Source organism: Coregonus clupeaformis, chromosome 3, assembly GCF_020615455.1.
Source record: "Coregonus clupeaformis isolate EN_2021a chromosome 3, ASM2061545v1, whole genome shotgun sequence".
Classification (NCBI taxonomy): domain Eukaryota; kingdom Metazoa; phylum Chordata; class Actinopteri; order Salmoniformes; family Salmonidae; genus Coregonus; species Coregonus clupeaformis.
The window spans coordinates 34,350,141-34,376,322 of NC_059194.1; the positions used below are offsets into that span (position 1 = coordinate 34,350,141).

General features: G+C 43.4%; 1 protein-coding gene across 1 annotated transcript in view; it reads right to left on the reverse strand.

The window, feature by feature from the left end:
* Positions 1-1,159: 1,159 nt before the first annotated feature.
* The window catches only part of LOC121545505 (AF4/FMR2 family member 2), a 200,930-nt gene continuing 175,907 nt past the window's right edge, over positions 1,160-26,182 (reverse strand). Inside the window, exons 11-22 of the mRNA XM_045206605.1 lie at positions 18,131-18,290; positions 15,749-16,861; positions 15,477-15,592; positions 12,457-12,736; positions 11,799-11,935; positions 11,371-11,434; positions 10,143-10,279; positions 9,665-9,736; positions 8,297-8,390; positions 7,899-7,939; positions 6,189-6,427; positions 1,160-5,241 (exon numbers count right to left, since the gene is read on the reverse strand). Of these exons, the coding sequence (XP_045062540.1) occupies positions 5,120-5,241; positions 6,189-6,427; positions 7,899-7,939; positions 8,297-8,390; positions 9,665-9,736; positions 10,143-10,279; positions 11,371-11,434; positions 11,799-11,935; positions 12,457-12,736; positions 15,477-15,592; positions 15,749-16,861; positions 18,131-18,290 (2,575 nt within the window). The 3' untranslated portion in view covers positions 1,160-5,119. The remainder of the gene's footprint in view (positions 5,242-6,188; positions 6,428-7,898; positions 7,940-8,296; positions 8,391-9,664; positions 9,737-10,142; positions 10,280-11,370; positions 11,435-11,798; positions 11,936-12,456; positions 12,737-15,476; positions 15,593-15,748; positions 16,862-18,130; positions 18,291-26,182) is intronic.

The following is a 26,182-nucleotide window of genomic DNA, read 5'->3' on the forward strand; positions in this document are numbered from 1 at the left end:
TTGGTTAAAGTCATTGAGCAGTTTTATCTCTAAGGCTTGAACATAGGGAACTGATCTTTGGGAAATCGCTCTACTTTTCACAATAAATTTGTCCATCTGCAACATCATAACGTTACAGAGTTTTAATAATACTTTCAGAAATACAATTGTATCAAAAGCACATGATTTTTCCATCAAATGTGTATCCCATTTGGTAAATAAATGGCTGTAAATTGTAGTTCATCTATTTAATCAAGTAGGAAGCACAGCCATGATAAGTAAATGCCTTTTTTCTGTTGTTGACTGAAACTGTACATTAGTTTATATAATCTTGTTGTCTTTCTTTTACAAAATGAAGTGGAGGAGGATACAGAGAAATGCCACTCCAGGTGACATTGGAATGACTGAAACGCCAAGGTCACACAGGACAGACTACAAAAAGATCATAGGTTAAGGGGTGGTAAGATGTCACTGGTCTGCAATACACTCATGTCAAGGCAATGGATTTCCAATGCATTGTTGTCAGCTTTGGGCAGTCAAAATAAGTAATATATATTCCATATGGTACAATCCTTTACACCGGAGGACATAAACCATAAAGCACCTCATCATTCTGTACAGTTATAAACAGCAAGGGGATCTATGGATAACTGTTCTTCATTTTCCCTAACGCATGTCTGCTACTGCTTTAAGACACCAACAAGCTGAAGAAAGGGTCTGACATAGTTTAAAGAAAGCTACATATACCAACTGTTGACTTCAATTTGCATAACCACCACTTCTGGTGAACCGAAGGTCAACATGCACTATTGTTAGTGACACCAAGTGATTGGCAATGGTTTGCAGTCACAGACACAAGCCATTTAGACTACAAACCAATTATACCAAATTATTCTGCTAATAGGTATGTTCATATGTTATGGAAACCCAGTCCAAGTTGTATCAGTCATATTAAATATGACACAATATTCACTGAATATGAATCAACATTGAGTCACATAGTCGTTAATTGACTAACATGGTGTGGTACTTTGTGTTAACTAAGTGTTATTTACAGTGCTTCATTTGCAGAGCGATCAGAATGCTTCCAGCTGGGACAATGTTAAAGGAAAACTCCATCCAAAAACATTTTGCATCATATGATGATGTGTTTTGCATCAAATTATGCAAAATGCATTATACCGGCTGTATTTATGTATTTTGAAGGTTATATATCTTAAAAACTTGATTGCTGACAAAACAAATACCAATAGAACGTTTTGGGTGGAATTTTCCTTTAATTGGAGATAATTGTTCCTGAACAATGGAACAAGAGATAAGAAAAACACCAAAATGACAGACTTCAGCCAAGCTATAAGGCTTTGTGTTGTCCTCACTCACTCCAGACAAAAAAGCAGGTTTAAAAAAAAAGAAATAGAATAAATTATGATTAAGAACATGATAAATATACAACAATTTGTAACACAATAATATTGTGTTGATAGTTTGTCAGATTTCTTCTAGGTGTATGATAATAATAATAATGATGAGTTTGATAGCAGAAATGGTTGGTTTTGACTCCCGCCATGCCGACATCCCTCCTTGTCTCTGCCTTAGATGAGCTTGATTTGTTTGCATTGGAGCTAATTACAGTGAACCTAGGATAACATCCTTTGAACATTAACACTGCATGAGGGCACAACTCTTATTGATTCTGCTCTTAAGTAGTGCCTGATTGTAATAAATACTGTTCAGGCTTTGAACTGAGAAGACGCAGAAGGTGAGCTGCACTTCATACTGTACCTACTCTAGCTAGGATAGTTTACATATGTTTGTTTACTCTGCAATGCGTCAAAGATTTGTAGGCTATTCTCAATACAATTCTCTAGAAGTATTCATTTTAAAATGAAAATTCCTGTATTCATAAATCTATCTATGAAATATCAACATTTGTAGCAGCAATATAAAATCAAGCCAATTAGGGACTCATTTAATGAGTAGTAATTCCTTCCTGATATGTTATTATCATCACCTGGTTTTACCAAACAGAGGACTAGGTCACACCATACATTGGCTTGGTAACACTGCCAGTCCAGACGGCACCTCATTCAACGTTTCATAATTTCCTTGTTTTAGACATAAAACCATAAATTTTAAACAAAAACTGATTGTGTTCTCCCTGGTGGGTATAAGCCAATTTGATTCAGCCTTTCCTCATTGTGGAATGAATGCAAGACATTAGCTGCTCCTCGTCGGTGCCAGACTGGGGCTGAGTATGGAGCTGGTTGTTTATATCAGATGATGGATGAGAGAGAGAGAGAGAGAGAGAGAGAGAGAGAGAGAGAGAGAGAGAGAGAGAGAGAGAGAGAGAGAGAGAGAGAGAGAGAGAGAGAGAGAGAGAGAGAGAGAGAGAAAGAACAGAGTGCTAGTGCTGCTTGGTGCTGTTGACTAGCTGCCAAAGGGCCACAGATTTCCCTGACAGAATGGCCTGTCTCTAGCGTGAATAGGAACAGCTGGGAAAAGCCACTGGAAGTGTACAAACTGCTTCCCTCATAGGGGCAAAGACAGTTGGCTAATTTGGACTGGAGGAGAAAATGTGATCATTTGCATAAAAAAATTATGCACACGCTTCATTTCCCTCAACTCAACATTGACTGATAGCTATGAGATTATTATCACAAGTTGTTGTTGCAAAAGGCAAAATGAAAAATGCACTTCAGATACAGTAAAAATAAAGTTTAAGTGGTTAGGTTCACTTTCATATTTCTCAATTCATTTAGTTACATTAAGACTGGTGTAAATATTGCTATTACCATATGATGTGGCTTCCTACAGCTTTAAAATATATTTAGACTTAAATGAGCACTGTTTGTGAGGTTACAATAGCATGTAGGCTACAAACACTGTTCCATAAAACAACACTGAATGACATGAAATCTAAATAAGACAGTTAATGGATCAACATCAAGTGATTTTTCAATCCAGTTCAACATGTTGTTTTATCTATAATTTGTTCAGTCTTTTCTTGGGACATTCCAAAACGCTTAATTTGGCCTAAGATCAAGTGATAAAAACTCCAAACATTTTATATGGGTCACCGTTCTAAATGCCAGAAACACTGAACATGAATTAAGTGCATTTGTCTTTTGATTCTGCTCTTGTTCTTAGTAACAAGATAATTAACACAATTAGCGCTATCATCCAGCTATTGCTGTAAATGGGTTGGAGTGTTCATCTACTGATTCTAGTAAGTCACATTAAGCATTTACATGTTTAAGCGTTTCTGAATATCCCGTTCACCATCCTCTAAACAGTAACTGAGTTAGAAATTTGATACATGTAAGTCACACATTTGCAATTTTAAAGCCAAACTTGGTATCATACTTGCCAGTAAAAAGTACATTAATAAATTGTGGTTTTATGAAAAAATCTAATATACCAATATGGTATGGAAAAATCATTTAGATTCATTCTTGTTCTTCAATATAGACTCTTAATAATTTTCACTGGATACGGAGGCACTTTGTTTTATCATAGTGAAAATCATATTTCACACATTGCCATGGAGATATGGTCTACTGAAACACATTGTATGGACGGTGCTATAGAAAGAGAGAGAGGCACAGACACCCAGCAATAGAGAATCCATCCCCAAATCATCTCTGCACAGTGCAACACACACACTTAGTTTCAGTTCATTCTCTCACATCACATCCAAATAAAAACAAACAACAACAAACCAACCATAATACTTCCTCCTTAGGAAAACTGCCTGTATCTCATTTAGATGGCATACAGTATGTCCATCAAGCCAAGTTTAAATATACGGATGATCAAATGTACAACTATGCACAGAACACATAAGAAGTGTTACTATGGATTATGCTTTAAAACTCTACACCTCTCTGTGGACATGCACAACTGAACCAACATTGAATTTCAAAAGAGTTGCGATATACAACACAGCAGTTATTGAAGACATTGAAAAGATAATGTAAAGGTCCTCTGTAGCATTACTGGACTAATTGTGGCATATACTGTTTGTGGTGGTGCTGTAACAGTGATTGCATGATTCATATTCATTTAAACACAGTCTCAGGTGATGCATCACTTTATGTATTTCCTGTTCCCTTAGACCCATGGAAAATCAGTGCTGCTTTGGAATAAATCCAGCCTCTTATTATCTTATTACTGAAGGTACAAAAATGACATCAACCCAAAAAAAAAAAAAAACACCACCAAACTCTAGGGCTAAAAGACACGATCCCGATCAGTTGTTATCAGATCTGCTGTAGTAGACTACATTATTATGCAAATCCCCCCACAACTAGAGGAATTGCTTGAGGTGGCAGATTGAATTTGATTATTTGTTGTTCATTTCCAATGTGCAACAAGTAATGGAATTATTTCAAATGATTTGTTGTTCCACTGGGACTTATGGTAGGCATTGGCTAACTGTTGCTCTATTTATTATCTGATGTGAGACTGAGGTCTGATGGACCATAAATAAACACCACTATCAGATAGTAGTAGAGAGAGACTTATCCAACTGGCTTCTGTCGGCCAGTTCATCAAGGCATCGACAAAAAACAAACAATGAAAAGAGTTGATAGCACTTATAACTTCATGAGACATCTGCCTGTTGGAATGGAGGTGTGAAATGTGAACAATACTCCAGGTGTTCTGAGAGGCCCTTAGTGGTGGTCAGATCAAAACAACAACAGGGAAATCACAGGCTCGGTCGGGCAGAAAACAACCAAAACAACCACCATACTGCACCACAGAGATCCTTCTCTTATATTGGCATGCTTTGGAGACAATCCACAGGTCTTAGGTGGGACTGTCCTTTCATTCACTTTGAGGTTTGGATTTCACAATTTTCTTTCCACATCCAACGGAAATGTCAACTTTGTATTGAGGGAGCAGAGAGACAGACTGTGCAGTAGAGCTGATGATGACCTCATCATGATGACCTCTGACCACAGAGAGTTGACAGAGTGGGGCTTGCTGGCTGGCAGAGTGTGGTGGGGGCCCCTGGGGCTGGAGTCAGATGCCTGGAGACTGGGGGTTGCTGGGTGATGCTGGCTGGTAGAGGTAGTGATGGAGCTGTGAGACAGACAGACAGACAGTGGCAGACAGTTCAGTTCCAGTTCCAGCAGCACTATAACATGTGGGCCTCTATCCGTAGCCAGTGCAGTCCTTGGCGTATGTAGCGCACCAGTCCTGTCATGCTGCTGTGTTGGCTCAACGGTTCCATCATTGAGTCCAGATCCTGAAAGAACTCTGTGGAAGGAAAGGAAGGGGAGAGGGTGAGTGAAAATGAGAGTGTGTGTGTGTGTGTGTAAGACAAAGACTGACAAGTGTAATAGCATAATAAAGGGTCACATTTATGCAGTCTGTTGTCCATTCCTCTCTTCCTCCGAATAAACAGTGAGTGAATGAGTGCTGGAATGGCTCAATCCTAAAAGTAACAGCTCTGGTGATCAGTATGTGCTGAAAGGCCCACCTAGGCCTTATGGTGTCATAACTGGCCAGTTCCTGTCTCATTTCCACCAAAGACAACATCCAACAGACTCTAATTGAGCCCATTATGAGTGTCGACAGAGAGGAGGAGAGGGTCAGATCAACTTCTAATGGGGTACTTCTGAGGCTGCGAGAGAGAGCTCTCGCCTCACACAGCCACATAACATGCCCCTTTAATCAGCTAGGCTCAGATAATGGATGGGAAATGACAGAGACACGACACATCAAACCCTCCATGCACACAGTCAGAGGGGGTGTCCTCAACATGTCCGGTGGTCTCTCTCTCTCTACATTCACTCACTAATGACAGTAAATGTAAAGGGCTCATCTATTCTCCACATCTAATACAAAAGAATGCAGAATACATTAGTCCATATTGAGACCATTCTGAGGGTGATAAAAGGATCTGACTGGCCTTGGTTCCTAACAGGTAGGAATAATAAGTCATTTATAATGACTGTGTACAATGAAAAAAGGTTGAACATGAATGGAGATGCATGTAATTAAGAAAAATATAGGATAGCATATCAAAAGTGAGATCACTGTTGTATGAAACTATTACTAATACATCCGCTACGATTACAACAGTACAATTTATGCTACTACTATACATAATCTGCCATTGCTGCTAATACTACAGCTCCAATCCAAACATCCTGTTCTAAAACAGAGAGAATCTGTGTTGTGTTGTGTCCAGTCTCTAGGACCTTGGCTCTCTGTGGCGAGCTTCTCGGCCGTGTCCCAGTGCTCGTAGCTGCGGAGGATGTTGTTGGTGATGTTGACGTGGCTAGCAGCCATGTGATGGATGCGCTGGGGGATGGCCACGTTGCCGGAGGCACCGGAGGCACCAGAGGCACCGGAGCCTGCAAGGCCAGGGCCCGTACTGCTGCTCACCGAACTGACCGGGGAGGGACTCAGAGACAGGGGCGACGGGGTGCCTGTGCTCCTGGGAAGACAGAGAGACAATACAGGGGTCAGGGGTTAGAGATTAGAGGTCAAAGTTCAGGGCACCACCACAGATATAATACTGTACTGTACAACCACTGGACACCAGGGTTAAGTTTAAGCCCAATGCTTTTTGAAATCCTGAGCAAAACGGCTACTTACAGAAACGAAGAAAAAAAGATGGTGGAGACATTGATAAGCTATGGCAGCTTCATGAATACTATTCCTCATACTGGTTTGTAATGTTTAGGACACTATCAACTGCAGCTATTACATACTGTATATACATGGAGTAATGTGAAATATATGTACAGGGAGTAACGTGAGATCACAATGAGGACATTTCCCCTTAGAGAGGTTTTTCCCTTCTTAACTTTCTGACCCAGGGAGACTTATCAGGGAGATTTGAACTGGGTAGGTTTACATTTAGCCAATAAATGTTATTTCGTCAGGCTTAACCACTCTTCATCAGGCTTAATCACTAATACTGATTTGAACTGTATGAACGGCAAACTGGGGCTTTTCTCAGCTTGACAATCACGGCTTGATTTTCTGTCAGCCGGCTTCAGCCATCAATCAGAGGACATATTCATCAGTCTTTTAGTGCTAAACCCAAACAATCAGGCTCCAGGTCCTGTAATTCAGCACTAAATTGAAAGGCGCTCGCCCCGTGAAGTTAAATTATGTTCCCTGTCAACAGCTTGCCTCTCTCGACTCCCTCTCTAGCAGGTTGAGTCTTTTCCTCAAATAAACAAACTCTTGAGAAAAAAAAAAGAAAAGAAGGGGAAAAAAGATTCATGATTGTCAAGGACAGAACAAACAAACTGTGGGAAAGGAGGCCAGAGCATAGTGGAATCGAATGTTGATTACAGTTGCAGCAGGTAGCGGAGCTAACCCAAGCGGATTAAGAAGGACAGTTTGTGGCTAATGTGACCATGGTGAACTGGATGCGACTGCAGGAGCCCTAGGAGCCAGTAGGATCTGAGGCTAATTGCTTCTGACAGCTCCTCTCACAGCAGAACAGCAGGGCCGGTCAGCGCTGTGGCTGAGGGCTAGATCCCAGCCCTGGAACAGACAGGCTCAAGGAGCTCACAATCACACACAGAGGATGGCTCACCGCCAACTCCCAGACACACTGACGAGCCCCACGGTAGCAACACGGTAAGCTACGAACCCAAACCCAAACGCACAGGGTTGATCAGCTAGGTTCAGTTGCCATGGAGCATCCAGAAGAACAGTGAAGCAGTGAGCTCATCTCATCCCATCAGTGTGATGTGCTAGAAGCTGGAAGTCACAGTGACAGAGGCTCTGTCTGTCGTGGCCTTTGTCTGAACAAAGCAGTCACCATCTGAGAGGATTAGCTTGTTGCTTGGCCAGGAGTAGGCACATACATTGTTCTGTTCTGGGAGAGATCTCATATAAAGAAAGGATTGTGATGCAACATGAGATGAATGAGGTGAAATGTTACTCACTTTCCATTGGCTCCCCATGGCGAAGGTGCTTGGGGACTTTTCTGGAATGGAAGAGGTTTGTGAGAACATGACATTTTGCAGCTCTACTATGCAAACATATTGCATAGCTTAGAAAATCTATTAATGCAACTCAAAAAGCTCCTCTAGAATAATATGTAACATAGTTAAATCAAACAGGCTTAAGCATTACCAATCAATGTAGATCATTGATAGAGTTAATTTGCACACTAACTGCAAATATTTGTATGGCTTTTAATAACCTACATACAAAACTAATAGAGTATACACAACTCAACACAAATATATATTACATCTAGAAATCTTAATTGGCTTTACGTGTTTACTACTATCCCCTCTTTTATTCATAGATGTTAGAATTAGAAGTTAGCGCTAGTTACCTTGAAATACTCCATTAGGGAACGGGAATACTTTACTGCATGGTCCTTCTTCAATTTGAACATTCTCAAGTACAGGAGGGATAAACAACGATTGCTACGGAGATAAGAAAATAATAACATAACATTAAATACAGGATCTAATACCGTATACCTTGCATTGACAACATTACATATCTATGTATTACTTATGAACATTAAGCATTCAACACAAGTGAGAAAATAATAAAATAAGGAAAAAGTGTTTTCTAACTCATTAACTTTGCATATCCACGATGCATGACTAAATAATCGTGTTGTTATCGAACTCTATCTCTCTAATTGCTTGAAATTAAAGGCTAGAAAACAGAGGCTGCAGCCTAGTAATCAGATTCCAGTAGCTTCCCTGCCAGGGACCTTTGGTCTGGAGATCCAGCCTCAGTGCCATGGGGTGGCTGACCTTTCAACAGTGTGCTGCTCGCCAGACACCAGATGCTTTGGACATATGCACCACCCCATGACATGACACTAACACTCAGGCATTAATAAGTCATCACTGCAGTACACTGCTTCCTTGTTTCGCCTAATCTAAACCACATCAGCATGTACAGTACGTACACGCACGTGTGCACACACGCACATACACATGCACACGCACACACACACACATACTTTGCCCTCTAAAACAGATTATAAACAGATGGATCATGTCAGCCAGTGTCAAATATTTGAATATAATCCCTAATGATGTCTGAACGGTGTACTAACACAGGAAATATGACCTGGGAATCTCACTTCTACGCTCATCACTGTCTACACTGCTAAGACTGAGTGTCTAACCATAACATTCTAACCATAACATTCTAACCATAACATTCTAACCATAACATTCTGCTCACATTATACAGTCCATATGACAGGCAGCATATAGTTTCCCTTCATCTCCCCTGTAGCAGTGTGTCGTACTGTATATGTTTATAGGCTGCAGCCTGCCGCCAGGAAATCTTTCATTATCCCTTAATAGCTTAATGAAATACAAGAATAATGATCCACTTTAAGCTGATTAAGTGCTTTAGCAGTGTTTTAAAGCTCCCTTCAATATCCATCCGATTGTCGGGGAGTGATGGCTGAAGTGGAGATTTAAATTGTGTTTGAGCGAATCGGCGGATTGAGCATCTAACGGGTTTGGAAGCCGGCTGGATTTTCTGAAATCAACACAAATGCCCACACAGGCTAGGGCTTCTAGTCCATCATCACATCCATCAGTGCAATGTTAGGTCTCCTTCAACCACCATTCAGTCATCAGACGCATACACACAAACACACACACACACACAGACACACACACAGAGGTTTCACATCCGGACACAGCAGAGCGAAGGGAAAACTCACCACAAAACAGCTAATTTCTTCTCGGCTACAGTTGCTGAGTGACTTGTAAAGTTCTTTAACCTCATGGCATACCTTCAAAAGCAGAACAGACAAAAACATAGATCACATTAACATTTTCTTCCTTTTCAGAATTCATTAATTCAAATAACAAAAAGAGAGCATGACTCAATATCCATAAAGCCAGGGGACGTTCCATAGAACGACTGGCCTTGTGTCATTTTCTGTGTCTAATAGTTTTTGAAGAAAAGATTTCAATCAGCCATGCATGAATCCCTGGGTAGTATGATGAGCTACAAGGTCCATCTATTTTCATTTTCACTGCCATTAATAAAATAAGGGCCGCTAATTGCCTTGACTTGTGGGGTAGACTGGATTAGCGCTGGTCATAATGATGCTCATTTTCACTGAGGGCAGGTGGGGATACCTGGCCTGAGGGGGGGTGGGAGGGAGGGAGGGACACATTGGTGGGGACACAGACCTGATGAGTTCAACTGTCTCAGAGTACATAGTGTATGGAGACTTGGCCTCCAGCGGGTCCCGCTCCATGGCGTTGCCACACTCGATGAACGACAGCGCCCCATCAGCGTAGTTAACGGCTTTGCCAAACTTCTCCATCTGTGAAGAAACAATGGAGACATCGAATAAGATCAGCATTAGATTCCCAACACTGCACGGCCACAAATTATTCTCCTCATACTGAATCATTTTCCAAAGCTTCAAAGCTCTTGTGAAAACAGATAATAAGCAGATTTAATCAGAAGGAAAAATAACAATGTCACATTAACGTTCGGGGAACATTCTTTTGATCTTTTTCTATTTTCTGGAAACCCAAAAAATATAAAAAATATGCACACAGAGCCAAAATACAAACCCAAAGTGCAGACGACAAAAATAGGCATATGACTCATAAACGCACGAGTGTAAAATAAAATAGATTTACACACCACTCTCCACTGAAAGCACCTCTCAAGCAGGTTCTATCCATTTCAAGTAAGCCCCTTTTGCCACATACCGACCGGGCTGGTGGAAGATTCATTACAGCTCAACGATTACAGTCATGTAACAAGGGCAATCAATTCCCTTCACTTTGTATTCATGGCTGGCTTTACCTCGCAGATCAGATGTATGCCCAAATGGATGTAACTTCCGATAAAGGACAATGCCTGGTGAGATAATTGCTGGAATCCAATTATTAGGACCCTATGAGTGTGTTGGTAAATCACGCCCGCCGCCTGGGCCCAAGCCCCTCTTTGAGGATATTGAAGAGGTGTGTAAGAGCTCCTTTTGTGACAGATCACACAGCCTCACTTAGAAAAGACTACAGGTCTCAACAAGGGCTCTACTCTATCCTCTGCACACCTACTAGCGTTCTTCAGCTAAGACCAGTGTCTGTCTGTTATAAAGAGCTATGCAGCAGGAATACTTATTCTCTAATTGGCTCAGTAAGAGCTGCTGCTTGCCAATGGCATGTTGGCATGTATTTGATAATGGTATTATCGCACTGGTCTCTGTTGCTATTCATATTTGTGATGTCATGTGACTGACTAAAACAGAGTGTGTTTATTGCCTGGCTCAGACAAAATACAATCTAAGGAAGAAGAACAATTTAATTTGTGTAATATATGTCTACCAAAGTAAATGTTGAATTAAATGTTTTTAATACATTTTCAGGTGCTGTTTTAAACTGTAATAAAACAGAAGCTTACCAGTGCATCTGCTTTGTGCTTTAGTTTCTTGGCTTCTTGCATGTAGTAGTCTGCATTGTGAACTCTGTGGGTAACAAATACAGTGAGACTTTGGTTAGTCTTACAGTATGTTAGAAATACAAACAGATCAGTGACAGAAACATGTGTTTGCCTCTGACTAACTGTGCTGTAACTGCCTGGATTGCAGTTGTTCATGTTGTAGTTGTCCTCCACAAATAAAATCTGTTTCATTTTGAATTATCCACATAGAGGAACTCAACTCTGTAATCACATCCCACAAATGATTCAACATTCTGTGCCATTTTAATCATGTTAAAGACTTAAATTAGTACATGCATCATGACATTAAAATCTGGCTGTGCATCGGATTAAAAAAAAAAGGGTGTATTTGGAGTGTTTGGAGAAGTTAGTCAGTTATTCATACATACGTGTTATTGAACATTAGTTTGGGCCTCCTGGGCTCCATGTGGTCCATGGACAGAGATGACGGGTTGGACCAAACGTCGGAATCGGACTGACCGTTGCCATGGAAACTGCCAGACGGCTTGCTATGGGTATCTTCCTCCTGTGAGATGGCAGGGCCAATTAATATGCTAATTAGCGGCCAGCAGTAAGTCTAATAATACTGTAATGACTCATCCTGGTGATTTGGACTGCTGTTACTACGTTGTGGCTGTGTATTTATGTCCTGGCTTTAAACATATTCAGCACATGGGATCCATTTTCCTCTCTTCAAGGCTGTTTTGAAATCCCTCGAAAGGGTAATTAGATTAGCAAAAACACAGGAAATAGTGGTAGAAGCTGGAGCAGAGAAATAATCTGCAGCAACAGCCCCATCTACCAACTTCTCTACACAACACATTTTAGAAGACAAATTCTCTTAGCAAACAAGAGTGAATGCAAAAGTATCATACTTTAAAATAATAAACCATCCAAAAAACCAATAAACCAAAAAATGTATGATAGCAATACGACAGTTTTAAATAATATTTTACAATACTGTATAATAATGCCCAAGAACAACAACAATATACATTTTTGCTAGTTTCATCATAATATGCCATTGACCTGCTTGCCCCTACTTACACTGCTTGTCTTGGAATGTGAGAAGGATTTGCTCTCTCCTTTGCTGCGGTGTTTGTGTGAGGAAGAGGAGGAGGAGGAGGAGGAGAAGGGGGGCAGAGAGCAGCTGAGGGTGGGTAGTAATAAGTTGCTGGTGGCGCTGCTAGCGCCGCCCTCCTGGCTGACGGAGGAACACTCGCTGGTCCTGCGCTGGCGGACAGGGGGTTCGTCGGAGAGTGGAGAAAGCAGGGGAGGCAGCAGCTCTCGCTTCTCCTCTCTCTTCCTGGGCTGTTTCCTCAGAGAGCTGGGCAAAGACACATACAGGAACATTTATGAAATGCAGAGTGCCTACATCCGTATGTAGGCACTCTTTAAATAAAGTGTTACCGAAAACGGACATAAAATAAGAACATTGCTTGGCCTGCTCTCTCTCTGTTGCTGTTATTCCATGTTATTCACTACAATACTGGAGAGGGACGGCAAGTTCTCCCAGCCTTTGAAATGCCAGCAAATCTCATGTCTTATGTCATCGTAGTGGTAGAAAAATTGAGAAGTACAGACAGTATGTACAGGGCTCAAAGAAAGAAGCTGGCCTTAGACAGAATATTCTGTTTGTTAGAATGAGTGATTATTACTGCTTTTATTATAAGACTAAATCAAACACAACATTAGCACTAAGGCATAGAGTCTGTACTTCTCACTATCAGCTGGGTTTAATTTATTATTATATATATTTTTTTTGTCATTTAGCAGACGCTCTTATCCAGAGTAATTAGGGTTAAGTGCCTTGCTTAAGGGCACATCGACAGATTTGCCTAGTCGCCTGGGGGATTAGAACCAGCGACCTTTCGGTTACTGGCACAACGCTCTTACCCACTAAGCCACATGCCGCCCCACTCGCTGGGTATGATGGTAATGCATTTTGGAGACTTCAATTACAATAAAAACAGTACATGAGTATATCAATGATATTTAATATAACTTCAACATATCATTTTCTGGGTAAAAAAAGAAAGTATAAAACCATAGAATTGTTTATTCCAGTGCCTCTGACCCTCTATGGACGCAGCCCAGAAGTAGGCCTACAAATAGCCCTGTAGTGCACTGACAGGTCACCATATTGATTGATCAGGCAGTGGAACGGCAGTTTGTTATGACAGAAAGCACTTTTGCTTAGATTTACAGTCCTTCTAATATCTGCTCCTGCTCCAGGAGCCTGGCCCCTCACAGGGGAACAAAGCAGACTGCATTCTTTATCCATGTGGGTTCTCTCGGTATAGCTGTGTGTGCCCACATGGGGCTTCTGTTAACAATAGTGTTCTCTATGTTAACAGATAAGAGGCAGGTGGAGAAGTTGCCTTGAATACTTTCCCTTCCTCAAAGTCAATAAGGACTTTAAAAACCACCAAGGACGTACAGTAGTAGCGAGAAACCGCGCCTCCCGCTGCTACTATATTTTTCACATTGTTTGCAACAATAGATTATTTTGCCCCCTTTTCCCTAAACTCGTGGGGATTTGATATACGAGAAAAAAATGCTTAGCTAGCGCAAGAGTGCCTAAAGCACTAACAGGGAAAACGCAGTCAGAAAACCTAATTAGGATTATGTTGCTCAGGTTATTTTTGAACAGCGGCATATTTTGTCTTGTTTTATAGGCCTGAAAATGAGCAGAACCCCGGTTGGTCCATTTACAGCATTAATAAAAAACATCTTTACTCTCCAATCTGAGTAAAGATGCTTTTTATTAATGCCATAAATGGACCAACCGGGGTTCTGCTCATTTTCAGGCCAATCTGATTAAAAGGGTGAAGATTTGCTTTGAGGCTGTCTAAATTCGGCTGATTTAAAGGCTACTAAGCAGGTCATATTTCAGCCCAGATCAAAGGGTTCAGCATTTCTGCACTAGATACCCGTGCCAGCTTATATATCATAGCGCAGGTAATCATATTAAAGATATGTGTAGTGATTAGTGGTGAAGCTCAGTGGACACTCCGTCCTCCGGACTCACACCGCTCGACCCCCTCGACCCTTGTCACCAGCGTCCCTTTGTCGAGCAGTAGGTCTCTGCAGCACTAATTGAATATCTAAAATTAGCATTGGCTCTCTTGTCAGTGTCACGTTACCTTAATGCTGTAGGACACAGGACACTGCAGCGAGAGCTAGCAATAGCTAAAGATAAATGTGTAGGGGAGCAACCTTAATTCTCCTGTATGTCCCAGCCTGCTCTCTGAGGAGGATCTACACTGGTTGGACCTTGACTGAGGACGTAGCCATTCACAACACATACAGTACTACCACACACCTAGGAAATATAACAGCCTGTAATTACACTGCGGCAGTGGTGTAAAGCACTTAAGTTAAAATACTTTAAAGTACTACTACTTCTAGCACATTTCTCTGTACTTTATTTTACTATTTATATTTTTGACTACATTTACTTTTACTTCACTACATGCCTAAAGAAAATAATGTACTTTTTACTCCATAAATTTTCCCTGACACCCAAAAGTACTCGTTACATTTTGAGTTCTTAGCAGAGCAGGAAAATGGTCCAATTCACAAACTTATCAAGAGAACATCCCTGGTCATCACTACTGCCTCTGATCTGGCGGACTGACTAAACACAAATGCTTCATTTGTAAATTATGTCTGAGTGTTGGAGTGTGCCCCTGGCTATCCGTAAATAATAATAAAAAACAAGACAATTGGGCTTTTGGTTTTGCTTAATATAAGCAATTTGAAATTATTTATACGTTTACTTTTACTTAAGTATATTTAAAACCAAATACTTTTAGACTTAAGTAGTATTTTACTGGGTGACTTTCACTTTTACTTGAGTCATTTTCAATTAACGTATCTTTACTTTTACTCAAGTATGACAATTGTGTACTTTTTCCTCCACTGCACTGCGGACACCCATAATGACTGTGTACATCTCTCTAAACACTTACATAACAGGATGCTCTACACATTCCTTTTCTCATCCAGTAACCATAGTGATGTGTAAGTAAGTACTGCGCTGTGAGTGGTTCGGCGACACTTACTCTTTTGTGCTAATGTTCTTGTGGTTGTGTATTGGTGAAATGCATGGGGGAAGAAGCATGGGGTCTTTCCCCAACCGTAACTTCTTGCTTCCGCCGACAGCATCACAATGGTCTGTCTGAGGAACACACAAACAAACAGCTCAGTCAGCATTGAACATACTTCTAGCACATTTCTCACTGCTCCTCCATCGACACACTCTAACCATTATCCTATAAACCAATACCAGCCAGTACTAATAGAGAAAAAAGAGTGAGAAAGATTTTGCACTTGCCTTGTGTTTCCTCTTGGCCTTGCTAGGTGGTTTCTCAACAGGGGTAGACTGAAGACTGGCGGGGGACTGTCGTCTGTGCTTGGTGCTGGGTTCATGTGGTTCCCGTGGCTCAACTTTCACAGGAGGGGGCTCAGGGGGGTCCTGCCCTGGAATCCTAGACAGGAAGCTCAGCTCGATCTTCACCCACAGTGACTTGATGTCCTCAAAGTCCCTGAGAGGGGACAGCAGTTCGTTCTGGACGATGGGGACGGGGGAGAAGAGGGGGTCCCCTAGGAGGTCCGCGGCCCCAGGGTCTGGGATGGATATGGAAGTGCTGCAGGTGCTGGTAAGGTTACTGACACTCAGGATATTACTGTTGCAGTCCTTGGCTGCTTTGAGAGTCTGCAGACTGCTGGGTCCTGGACAGGGAGGGTTATGGATCTTGACCAGCTCCTCTGGTTCAGAGTGGCACTCAGACGACGAAGATTCCGTCTCGATGAACTCCTTGGACTTGGGGATGATCTTGCTGGGCCCCCTGTGCTTCTTCTTGTCCAGGACTGGGGCTGGCGGAGGAGGAGCTGGAGTAATTGTAGTGGTAGTGGTGGTGCGAGGCTCCTTCCTAGGGGCAGTCTTCCCACTGGTGCTCTTGGTCCTGGACTTGGGTGGCTCCAGGAGGGGCGGAGGGTCCTTCTCCTTGGGTGTAGTGCTGATGGTGGGGTTGATGGGCTTGGACCAGGAGGTGTGTTCCTCCAGGCTGGATGAGCGCTCTACTTTCTTCGGCTGTTTCTTCCCCAAGCTGCGCCTGGCTGGGGCCGGCTCCACCGCCACCGCGGCTGGGGATTTGACCTTTGAACTCTTGCCCTCTGAGACCTTTGGTCCAGTCTTAGGCTTGGCCTTCTCTCGGATGGGGCTGAGGAGGGCCCGTTCTTTGGGGTCGGTCAGGGCCAGCAGGGCGGTGGGGCCAGGCTTGCTCTTCCCTGGGGCCTCAGGGGCCTGTTGGCTGTGTTCAGGTTGGGTGCTGCTGAGCCCATGGCTCTCTCTCTCTGGCTGGGTATTGATAAGTGCTTTGTTGTGTGGGGTTACTTTGTTCAGCCACTTATCCAGCTGCCATTTGTTTGTTGATGGAGGTTCAGGCTGTGGGAGAAGAAAATCAGAAAGGACAAAGAATATACATTTAGATCCACGTTTGGTTTGATAGTAGACTACATAGCTTCAGAAAACACTGTGTTGACTCATGAAAGTAAAATGTGATAATTCAATTGTCTCTTCAGAGTTATATTATGACACCCGCAAACCAATGAGAACATTTTGTGATGAAGCGGCCATTAAAATAGACTCTCATAAACTCATGAATGACTGAGTAGTGCTCTCCCATATTGTCCTTGCGCCATTCAGCAGTCTCTGAGTGCCATGTTTTCATCAACCATGCTATCTCACATCGTTTGTTTTCTACCATTATGCCCCTAGACAAGTATAAATCTTTCATATGAAATCATAAAGACTGTCTTGAATGATCTCCTAAATGATAGCAAATCATTCGGAAAGGAAGTGCTGGAAATGAATTGACTAAGGAATGAAGCATTAAAACCATTGAGTGTAAAGCCGGGGCTAACACACACACTTTCCAGTCTGATGCAAGCATTCATAAAATTTAATCTTCCACACTATTTCATCTCTGAAAGCCCCAGCCTTTACATTCCATCAGTTGGGGTGGTGGATTTAAGCTGTTCTGGGCAGGGGGACTTTTGGAGTTAAAAGGACCTGCAGCAATAATACATTAACAATCTAACATGGCTGCTGGAAAACTCCTGGGCCCTCCTGGAGGTTTTTATCAAAACATCAGTAGAGTGCACTTTGAGAGGGAATGAGACATCCCTAAAGACAGACAGGGCCGTTTCCTGGTCCTCCTGGCTGTTCCCATTGGCTGTTCCCTGGTGGACAGGAAGTCACATGGTCTGTAGAGGGCACCCAGATGCACTGTGGTAAGTATTTACCCGGGTCAAACAGAGTGCCCCTCTGTGGAATACAACTGTGCCTGGCGCTTTAGCTGCTTTAGCTGTCATGCAAGTCTCTAGGTCTCTTTACTACCATCAACTGCAACAACTGGGAAAGAGGGAAAGTTACTATCACTTTTTCCTAAAACAAGAAAGTCTGCTAGTTTAATCCTATCAAAATGATAGTAATATTAGAGTAGATGGGAAGTTTTCTCCCCTCGATCAAAATGTTGTATTAGTGATATACGATGGTATTAGTGTAATATAGTGTCTTTCTGTAGCCTAAAATAATAGGGTACATGTTTCCCTCTATGGCATAACACTGGTTGAGTATTGGTTGATAGCACAGTTAGTTTTATTCTGACTATGCCTGGTTGGTACAGTACAGTAAGGAGTGATTGTGCTGTACCTCTGGGGTGGCGGTCCGGGAGGCCCCGTTACACTCGCTGTCACTGGAGCTGCTCTCACTATCTGAGTCTGACTCGGAGCTGCTCTCTGATTCGCTGGAGCTGCCCGAGGCACCGCTGGAGTGGCCCGGGTCACTGGTCCGAGACGTGGCCACAGGGATGCTGGGTAGGAGAGAGAGAGAGAGAGAGAGAGAGAGAGAGAGAGAGAGAGAGAGAGAGAGAGAGAGAGAGAGAGAGAGAGAGAGAGAGAGAGAGAGAGAGAGAGAGAGACTGGTTCAGCTATTGGATCCTCAAAGGCCTGAGCTTTATAACACAATAAAAACCACACTACACTACTGAAGCCCTCTAAAGACACTCCATCCACTACAGCCTAAAGCCTGGTTATATGATAGGACCGGAGATACACTGGACAGGACCGCGGAAATTAAACATGATGGGTAATGATGGGGGTCTTTTCTGTCAACATCCCAATGATGACTGTGTTTTTCTCTGACAGGGTGAGGGGGCATATGGCCGCATGACCAAGACAGCTTGGAGATCAGCTCGGGGACATAGCGGTGGCACTAAACTCTGCAGTGAAAAAGAGCCATGTGTTAAATTACCACACTTAACCCAAATCCTGTGCCATGGACCAATAGCCTTTTGCTAACATGTCCAGCTTGTCTGAGCCAGGTCAGGCCCTTAGAGGAGTTGCTAGTTCCCCTGCCCCCAGGGCTTGCCTAGTGGCCGTTTGGTTCCAAAGATGGATTACAGTACAGAGCTGGAGAGAGTAGGACCAGTGGACTCTGAGGCTCACAGCCAGTTCAGGTTAATTATTAAATATAGAGGAAGAGGCCAAGACCCTGTGGATAATGTAGTGTGGCATTGTGCTACTATGGCCTGCCCTGGCAGTGCCCGCCGCTGCCCGCTGCCAGTAGGATGGCACAGCAGTAGCACACATGGCATCTTGTCCTTGCTCTGCTCACACGTCCAAGGCCAAGCCCAAGAGGCTCTTGGGAGCTGGGCCAGCACAGCACCACTGTCTGTCTGTTTGTTTGTCTGGGCCAGCACAGCAACACCGCCTGTCTGTCTGTGCGATCTCTCCTTCATTTGCTGAGAATGGTGTCAGCACAAACAGAGCCAGCACTAGAACAAGCCAACAGTAAATAACCATCCATATACACACAACACTGAGATAACACATACCTGAAATGATAAGGCAGCCATTGACAGATCGACGGAGTACTAGTCTCGATTGTACGTAATTGTTTACAATCAATTGTTAAAGGAATAGTTATAAGATTGCCCTCTTTTTCTACATTCAGAATTACTGTGGCTTTTCCCAATACCTCAGTGTTGTACAACTCATTCTCTGGAAGAAGAGATGTAATTACTATCCTAGGTCCCATTCAAGTGTTTAAAATAGACCTCTAGGAGACATTCTTTCTTTCATCACTCAGCCTCTCCAAGTGGTGCTTGTGCATGCAAATACTTCATAAAAGGGAAGCTCTAATGTTCTATTTCAGAGAGTGAAGAACGGCAGCGGGGTAAGGTCACTTAATTTCCTTTCTTCCACTTGATGGAGGTGAGCCTGGGCTGACAGATGATAGAATCATGTGGGAAAATAAGGGGCGGGAGTCTTCAGAACAATGGCTGCTGTCTGCTTTCAGCGTGTTCACCTCAGTCTACCCCGCTAACCTCTGACCTGCTAACAGGCTCTGCTCTCAGAACACCGTCCTATCCTCTTTAACCTGTCTCTCTCCTCTCAGTGCTGAGCTGCCTTTCTCACAGCAGACAATAAAGACATTTAGAACATTGTCTTCTGTCCATGGAAATGGCTGTTCCATCCAGAGGGATGATATTCCATGGCAGGCAGGGGGAAAATAATAATTCATAGAATCACGCTGTGATCGTTTTCTAACCGGTTCACATGAAGGCTATTGACAAAGAACAGAGCTGAAAAACAACAACAGTTGCATACGTTGCTAATGCAAACAATGCACTACGATGTGTTTTAATCATGGAGGTTAAGAACAAAGGGCCACACAATGCATCTCATACATTTACATTTGAATACCAAACGTGGCACTATTAATCTGGAAACAAAGTAATGGCATTCATAATTAATGGGTTTTCATCCTCATCCCAAAACAAATTGTATGGAAGGAGCCAGTCTGACAGACTGGGAGTGGAGGGAGAAAGACAGTCATCCCAGGCTCCACACGAGGCCCATAGGAGTATACTCTAAAACCAACAGCTTCTAACTCACACAGTTCACACACAGTTCCAGTGCATATATTTAACCATTTATGCCAGCTAATTGATTGGAGTCTTCTAGGTTCTTAGGAGCTGTTCTGTCAAGGCATGGATTCACAGTGAGGTCTAAAGAGTGGGGAAAGCTCTACAGTATCATTCCATCCGGTCACATTTTCAGATTATCTACAGTTATGTACAGCTCTTTGAACAAGACGCTGCCAGACAGACCCAGACAGAATCCTGATGTAGTCATTACACCAACCAAACGACTTGGAGCATTCATTAAAAACCTAATAAATAAGTAAAGTTATGATATTTAGAACTGTTTACACCATAAATATTAAATGTTTAGTAATGAAGCAATTTTCCAGGCCAGTGCAATGTGGAGATAAAAAGAGAGGGATATTATATCTCTCTCTCTCTCTCTCTCTCTCTCTCTAGCACGCGTGCACGCACGCACACACACACACACCCAGACACACACACACAAACACACACATGTATACACACACACACTCACACACACACACACACACACACACAAACACACACACAGCTTGTACTCACTTGTCATTAGCAGAAAAGAAGATACAATGGGAAAGGGAGCAGAAAATATCTCCCATGGTATCATCATGGTATCATCATGATATCATCATGGTATCACCATGTTATCATCATGTTATCATCATGGTATCATCATGGTATCATCATGGTATCACCATGTTATCATCATGTTATCATCATGGTATCATCATGGTATCATCATGGTATCATCATGGTATCATCATGGTATCACCATGGTATCATCATGTTATCATCATGGTATCATCATGGTATCATCATGGTATCATTATGGTATCACCATGGTATCATCATGTTATCATCATGGTATCATCAGGGTATCATCATGGTATCATCAAGGGTCACAACAAGACCAAGCTCCAGCGATCCCACTGCCCGCAGCTGGCTGAATTGGAAGCTTTAGGAACAGTCTGCTATCGATTTGTGATTTTCTCCTTCTATTTACACTGATACCATAATCCGAGATCAATAAGGCCGATAGACACAGGCTGGTGGCGGAATTGAAGAGGCGAGCGGTGGAGGGGCTAGCCTCCAGCCTAAGACAGTGGAACTAGAGAGACAGCAGGACGAGAGAGAAGAAACAGATCTATCAAAAGAAGAGGCAGGCAGGGCAACATCTGAAGGTGGTGGATGGTGGAGGAGACTCATTAAACCAGACCTGGGTACAGACAGAGTACATCTACATTTTGGAGCCAACTGGCTGGCTGCTGTAACGGGGTGAGTCAGTTGAGACATGCCAGTCCCTCATTGATTCAGTGAAGGCCGTCACTCTGCTCTCCCCTTGCTTCTTCCTTATTTGTTTGTACTTTCTAATTATTTAAACATCTATTACTGATGAGGCGCTGGGCAACCCTGAGCAGGTTACATTACCATTCCCTTTTATCCCCCAGAATCACATATCCAAGGGCAGAACTGTCATTTTCTACCCTTCAATAAAGTGGAATCCTTAATTCGGGCAGGCTGCTCTGTGGAGACTGAAACCTATGCTGGTGCTCAGAGCACTGTTTGATTGGACTGACTCCCTGGGAAAGGAGAAAGGCTCTCTCTCTCTCTGCTTCTCATTGCCAGGCTCTGCTCTCAACCCTCTGAGGTGTAAAGCCTAGCTGTTTCAATAATGCTAGCATTATCATTTTATCACCATGACACTGGACCACCCAAGCCTGGAATCTGAGGATGCAGACGTTCATTGTTAGATCAGTCATACAGTACTGTGTGAATGTTTGAGTGTATGAGTGCTTTTGCTTGTGTGTGAATGTGAGAGTGTGGTGTGTAGTACAGACTGTGTGTGGGAAGAGAGAAAGAGAGAGAGAGTGAGAAAAGGGAGAGTGAGCGTGAGAGTTGGACCGCTGGAGGGGTGTCATCCATAATTTGGCTGTCCTCACTCTGCTCGCCCTGTGTTATTAAATGATCCTCAGCAAGGAGCGCACTCTATTTTCTTTATAAATCACCCCAAAGAATAACTCGCTGCAGATCTCCAAACCGATAATCTACACTTCCTCTTGCCCCTAAATCTATTATAGCCTTTAATTGATTAAATTACAAGTCACTGTGCTCAGGGGAGGGGGGGGTGGGGTGGAGGAAGGGGGGTGGCCACTGTTAGGACGCGCCTGGGATACAGTAAAGACCCCCTTCCCCAACCCCTCCCCACCCTCCCCCGTGAAACCTGGTGCTCCAAAATTATGACCATTACACTTACGGAAAATGAATTACGGGGCACAGCATTCCTGTGATCGATGGCATGACTTCAACAGTATCCTAATTCACTTAGAGGCCTTCTGCTGCCCAGTCACACTCAGCACAGCACAGTGCAGTACAGGCATGATGAATTAGACTGAGGCTCTCTCCACCACCACCACACTCCCTGTCCCTGCCAGGCAGCCTCTCTACTCTGCACTGCTCTGAGTCATCCTCTGGCCCCACTTCACTCGTGGGAGTTAACATGGTGAGGCAGACACACAGTCATCACTAGGGCCCAGAGTTTATCCTGGTCTGGATATTATGGTCAGACAAAACTCAGGTCCTCCGTCATTCCAAAACATGCCTATATGGAGGGGATGGAGAGATATCTCAGGCTCTATCTGAAACATTCCTGTCCAGGTTAATAGAAAATTCAACCAAGACCATGGGACCATGCTGAGAAGCCACTGAAACCTTGCGCTGAAACATTTAAATGAACACATTGTCTATGTGCTGTCTCCAATAACTATTTACTGTACATGTCTGAGCTGCTGGGTTGTATTCACACACTTCTGTCTTCATTATAGGCCTTTGTCTCTGGAGCCTTGGCTTGTCATTGGTCTGTTAGTAAGATTGATCCTGTTTTAAGAGTGGTGTAACATTCCAAGCCTGCCTTTGTAGCACCTTCAACCGTTATGGGAAAGAGGCTGGGGAAAAAAGCCCTTTACAATCTTGGAATGATTTTCCCATCTCACAAAACCATGTGAAAATCTGTTTTGGAGGACACAACAAGAGCAGAGGACAAGATGTCAGAAATTATCTTGTGTTTAAAAACAAAATGTAGAGCACTGTTGAAAAGTCACATTCATTTTTTACTCTAAACTATCCAATCTGCCCAGAGACTACATGTATTTCAGAATTTAAATCCTAGAGCCTATGGTCTGGAAGGCTTCCCACCATCACAGGCCCACTGCAGCCAGCCAGCCAGTCATCAGGGCACAGCCAATAGGAGGTCTTGATCCTGAACCACAGAGACCATTAACATCAGCTTCACTTGTCATAATCCTTCAATGTGTAGTAGCAGGTGTGTCCACCCTGAAGCATGTATGAGTATCTGTGTCATTGACTATCTGAGTACGTCAGAGTTGACTATACTATTATGTATGTGGGTTGCCTGTATGTCAACCACTAAGCTATCCTGGTCTACCCTAGCAAAGGTGTAATAGTCAATAAAACAAGCCTAGGCATTAATATTGCAACCCTGGCTTTGCAATATCGAAGTCAATGACAGATATAATTACAGCCGTTGGAAAGAGGGTAAAACTCTCATTACCGAGGTTACCATTTTAGAAAAAACTATTTATCCCCTGGATATAACAAAAAGGTCTGTGTTTGTGTCTGAGGGGAAAGGAGAGAGAGAGAGAGAGAAAGAGAGAGAGAGTGGGAGAGAGAGGTGAGGAGAATGCTAATAGACTAGCGGCTCAGGGGTATAAACCTTAAGTAAATTAAGATGCAAACAAAGGAATACTCATTAAGCATGTTGCGTGACTGTGATTAATTTAGTAGAGACTCCAACTATTGCGAATAAAAACTCTGGCCAAGTGAGATTAAATGTGCCATTAAGAGAACAGAGAAATAACGTCTGTTTTAATTACACAAATCAGTTATAGAGGATACAGGGCTCTGACCTTGATGGCAACTAACCTGCAGGTAACAAAGGTGTGATGGTGAGAGTTGGTGTTTGGATGCACTCCCACATTCACATTCAGGCTTCAGGCCGAGTAAGGCTGTGTTTAAATCCAATGGTTTAATGTCCTGCTTTCCTAGAACTCCTGTCCTTCCTGACTACTGATGGTGAATGGACTGGATAATATACATCGGATCTCTGGCCATGAGGGACATTCAAAATTGGGATATAGCAAAAATGTGTGTGTTTGGGTGGGTGTGGGTGTGGGTGTGCCCGTGCCTGTGTATGAGAGAGTATGTGCTGCGCCTGACTCCCTATAGCAGATGTGGCACGCTCCCCTGGCCCCCTTGTGTCCCATTGGCCTGATGCTGTGCTGTGTGTTGGCAGGGCAGAGCAGAGTAGAGTAGAGCAGGGCACACTGTGTCAGACCACCCTCCTCCACTGGGCCTCTGCGAATAGCCCCATCCCAAACGCTGACACACTCATTCCAGCTACTGCTAAGAATCAAATGAAGCAGCAATTTGCCCATCGTTACTCATGGGTTTTAGACTGGGGGAGAGCCATAAAAAATACCTCTAGCAGATACAAAATGCACTCATACCGTATGAACATCCATTTTATCCACTATCGCTACACAAAACATAATGGTTCGGAGGCGTCTTAATGAAATAGAATTGGTTATGTAAAAATTGGTATTATCATGTCATCCTATTACTGTACTGTGCCTCTGTAGACGGCCCAGGTTTGTTATGCAAACAGGATGACAATCTGTATTTATCATTGTAATGTAGATCGATTCAGAACCAGCTGCCAGCTCTTAGTACTGTAAACTGTGCTTCTTGCTCCGCTCAACACTCACCCCGCTATTGTAGCAACCCTGTAAGTGAAAATCCTTTATTGTATTTCTATTGACCATTTATTGACGTCCTGTTTTAGGGGCAAACAGCAGAGCCTATGTCAAATTAGTTGGAGATGAATCTGTGATCCGTTAGCTCGGCCTAATGTACATAAAGGCAAGGAATGCGTGCCAATTGGCACCCTATTCCCTACATAGTTCACTACTTTTGACCAGAGCCCTTGTCACCACTTCCGCCGAGGCTGCCTCCCCTCCTTGTTCGGGCAGGTTTCGGCGTTCGTCGTCACCAGCTTACTAGCTGCTGCCGATCCATTTATCATCACTCCACTTGTCTTGTCTAATTAATCACACACACCTGGTCCTTATCCCCAATTAGTCATTGTATAAGTGTTCCCTCTGCTTCCTTGTCTGTGTGGGTGATTGTTTGTAGTGAGCTGTGTGTAGCTCGGTTGAGCTACCCTTACCTTGTTGTTGCCAGGGTAGATATTTCCCCTGTGCCTGAGTGTTGTTGTTGCATGCTTGCGCAACTGTTTATCGACGGAATAAACTCTTTGGATGCGTATTACTCTCCTGCGCCTGAATCCTTCTATCACACGCATCACAGAATCACCCACCCGCTATGGAGTCAGCGGGAGAAGAGCGCATGCCTGGAGTCGTGGCACGGGTCCAGGAGCACTCCACGATGCTGGCCAGCTTGGGGGAAGCGATGGATCAGGTTCTTCAGGTCGTCCAACACCTGGAGAGGAGCAGACCCGATCTGTCGAGACCAGCTAGCCAACCGGATCCAGCCACCTACACCCCAGCACCAGGAGGGATCCAGATATCCCGACCACGGGCGTTTGAGGGGACAGTGGCGCTGTGCCAGGGATTCCTCCTCCAATTGGAGCTTTACTTCGCCAGCATCAGGCCGGCACCATCGGAGGGGGACAAGGTGTCCGTCCTCGTTTCCTGCCTCTGTGGGAAAGCCCTGGAGTGGGCCAACGTAGTGTGGAACGAAGGAGGAGCCGAGTTGGAGGA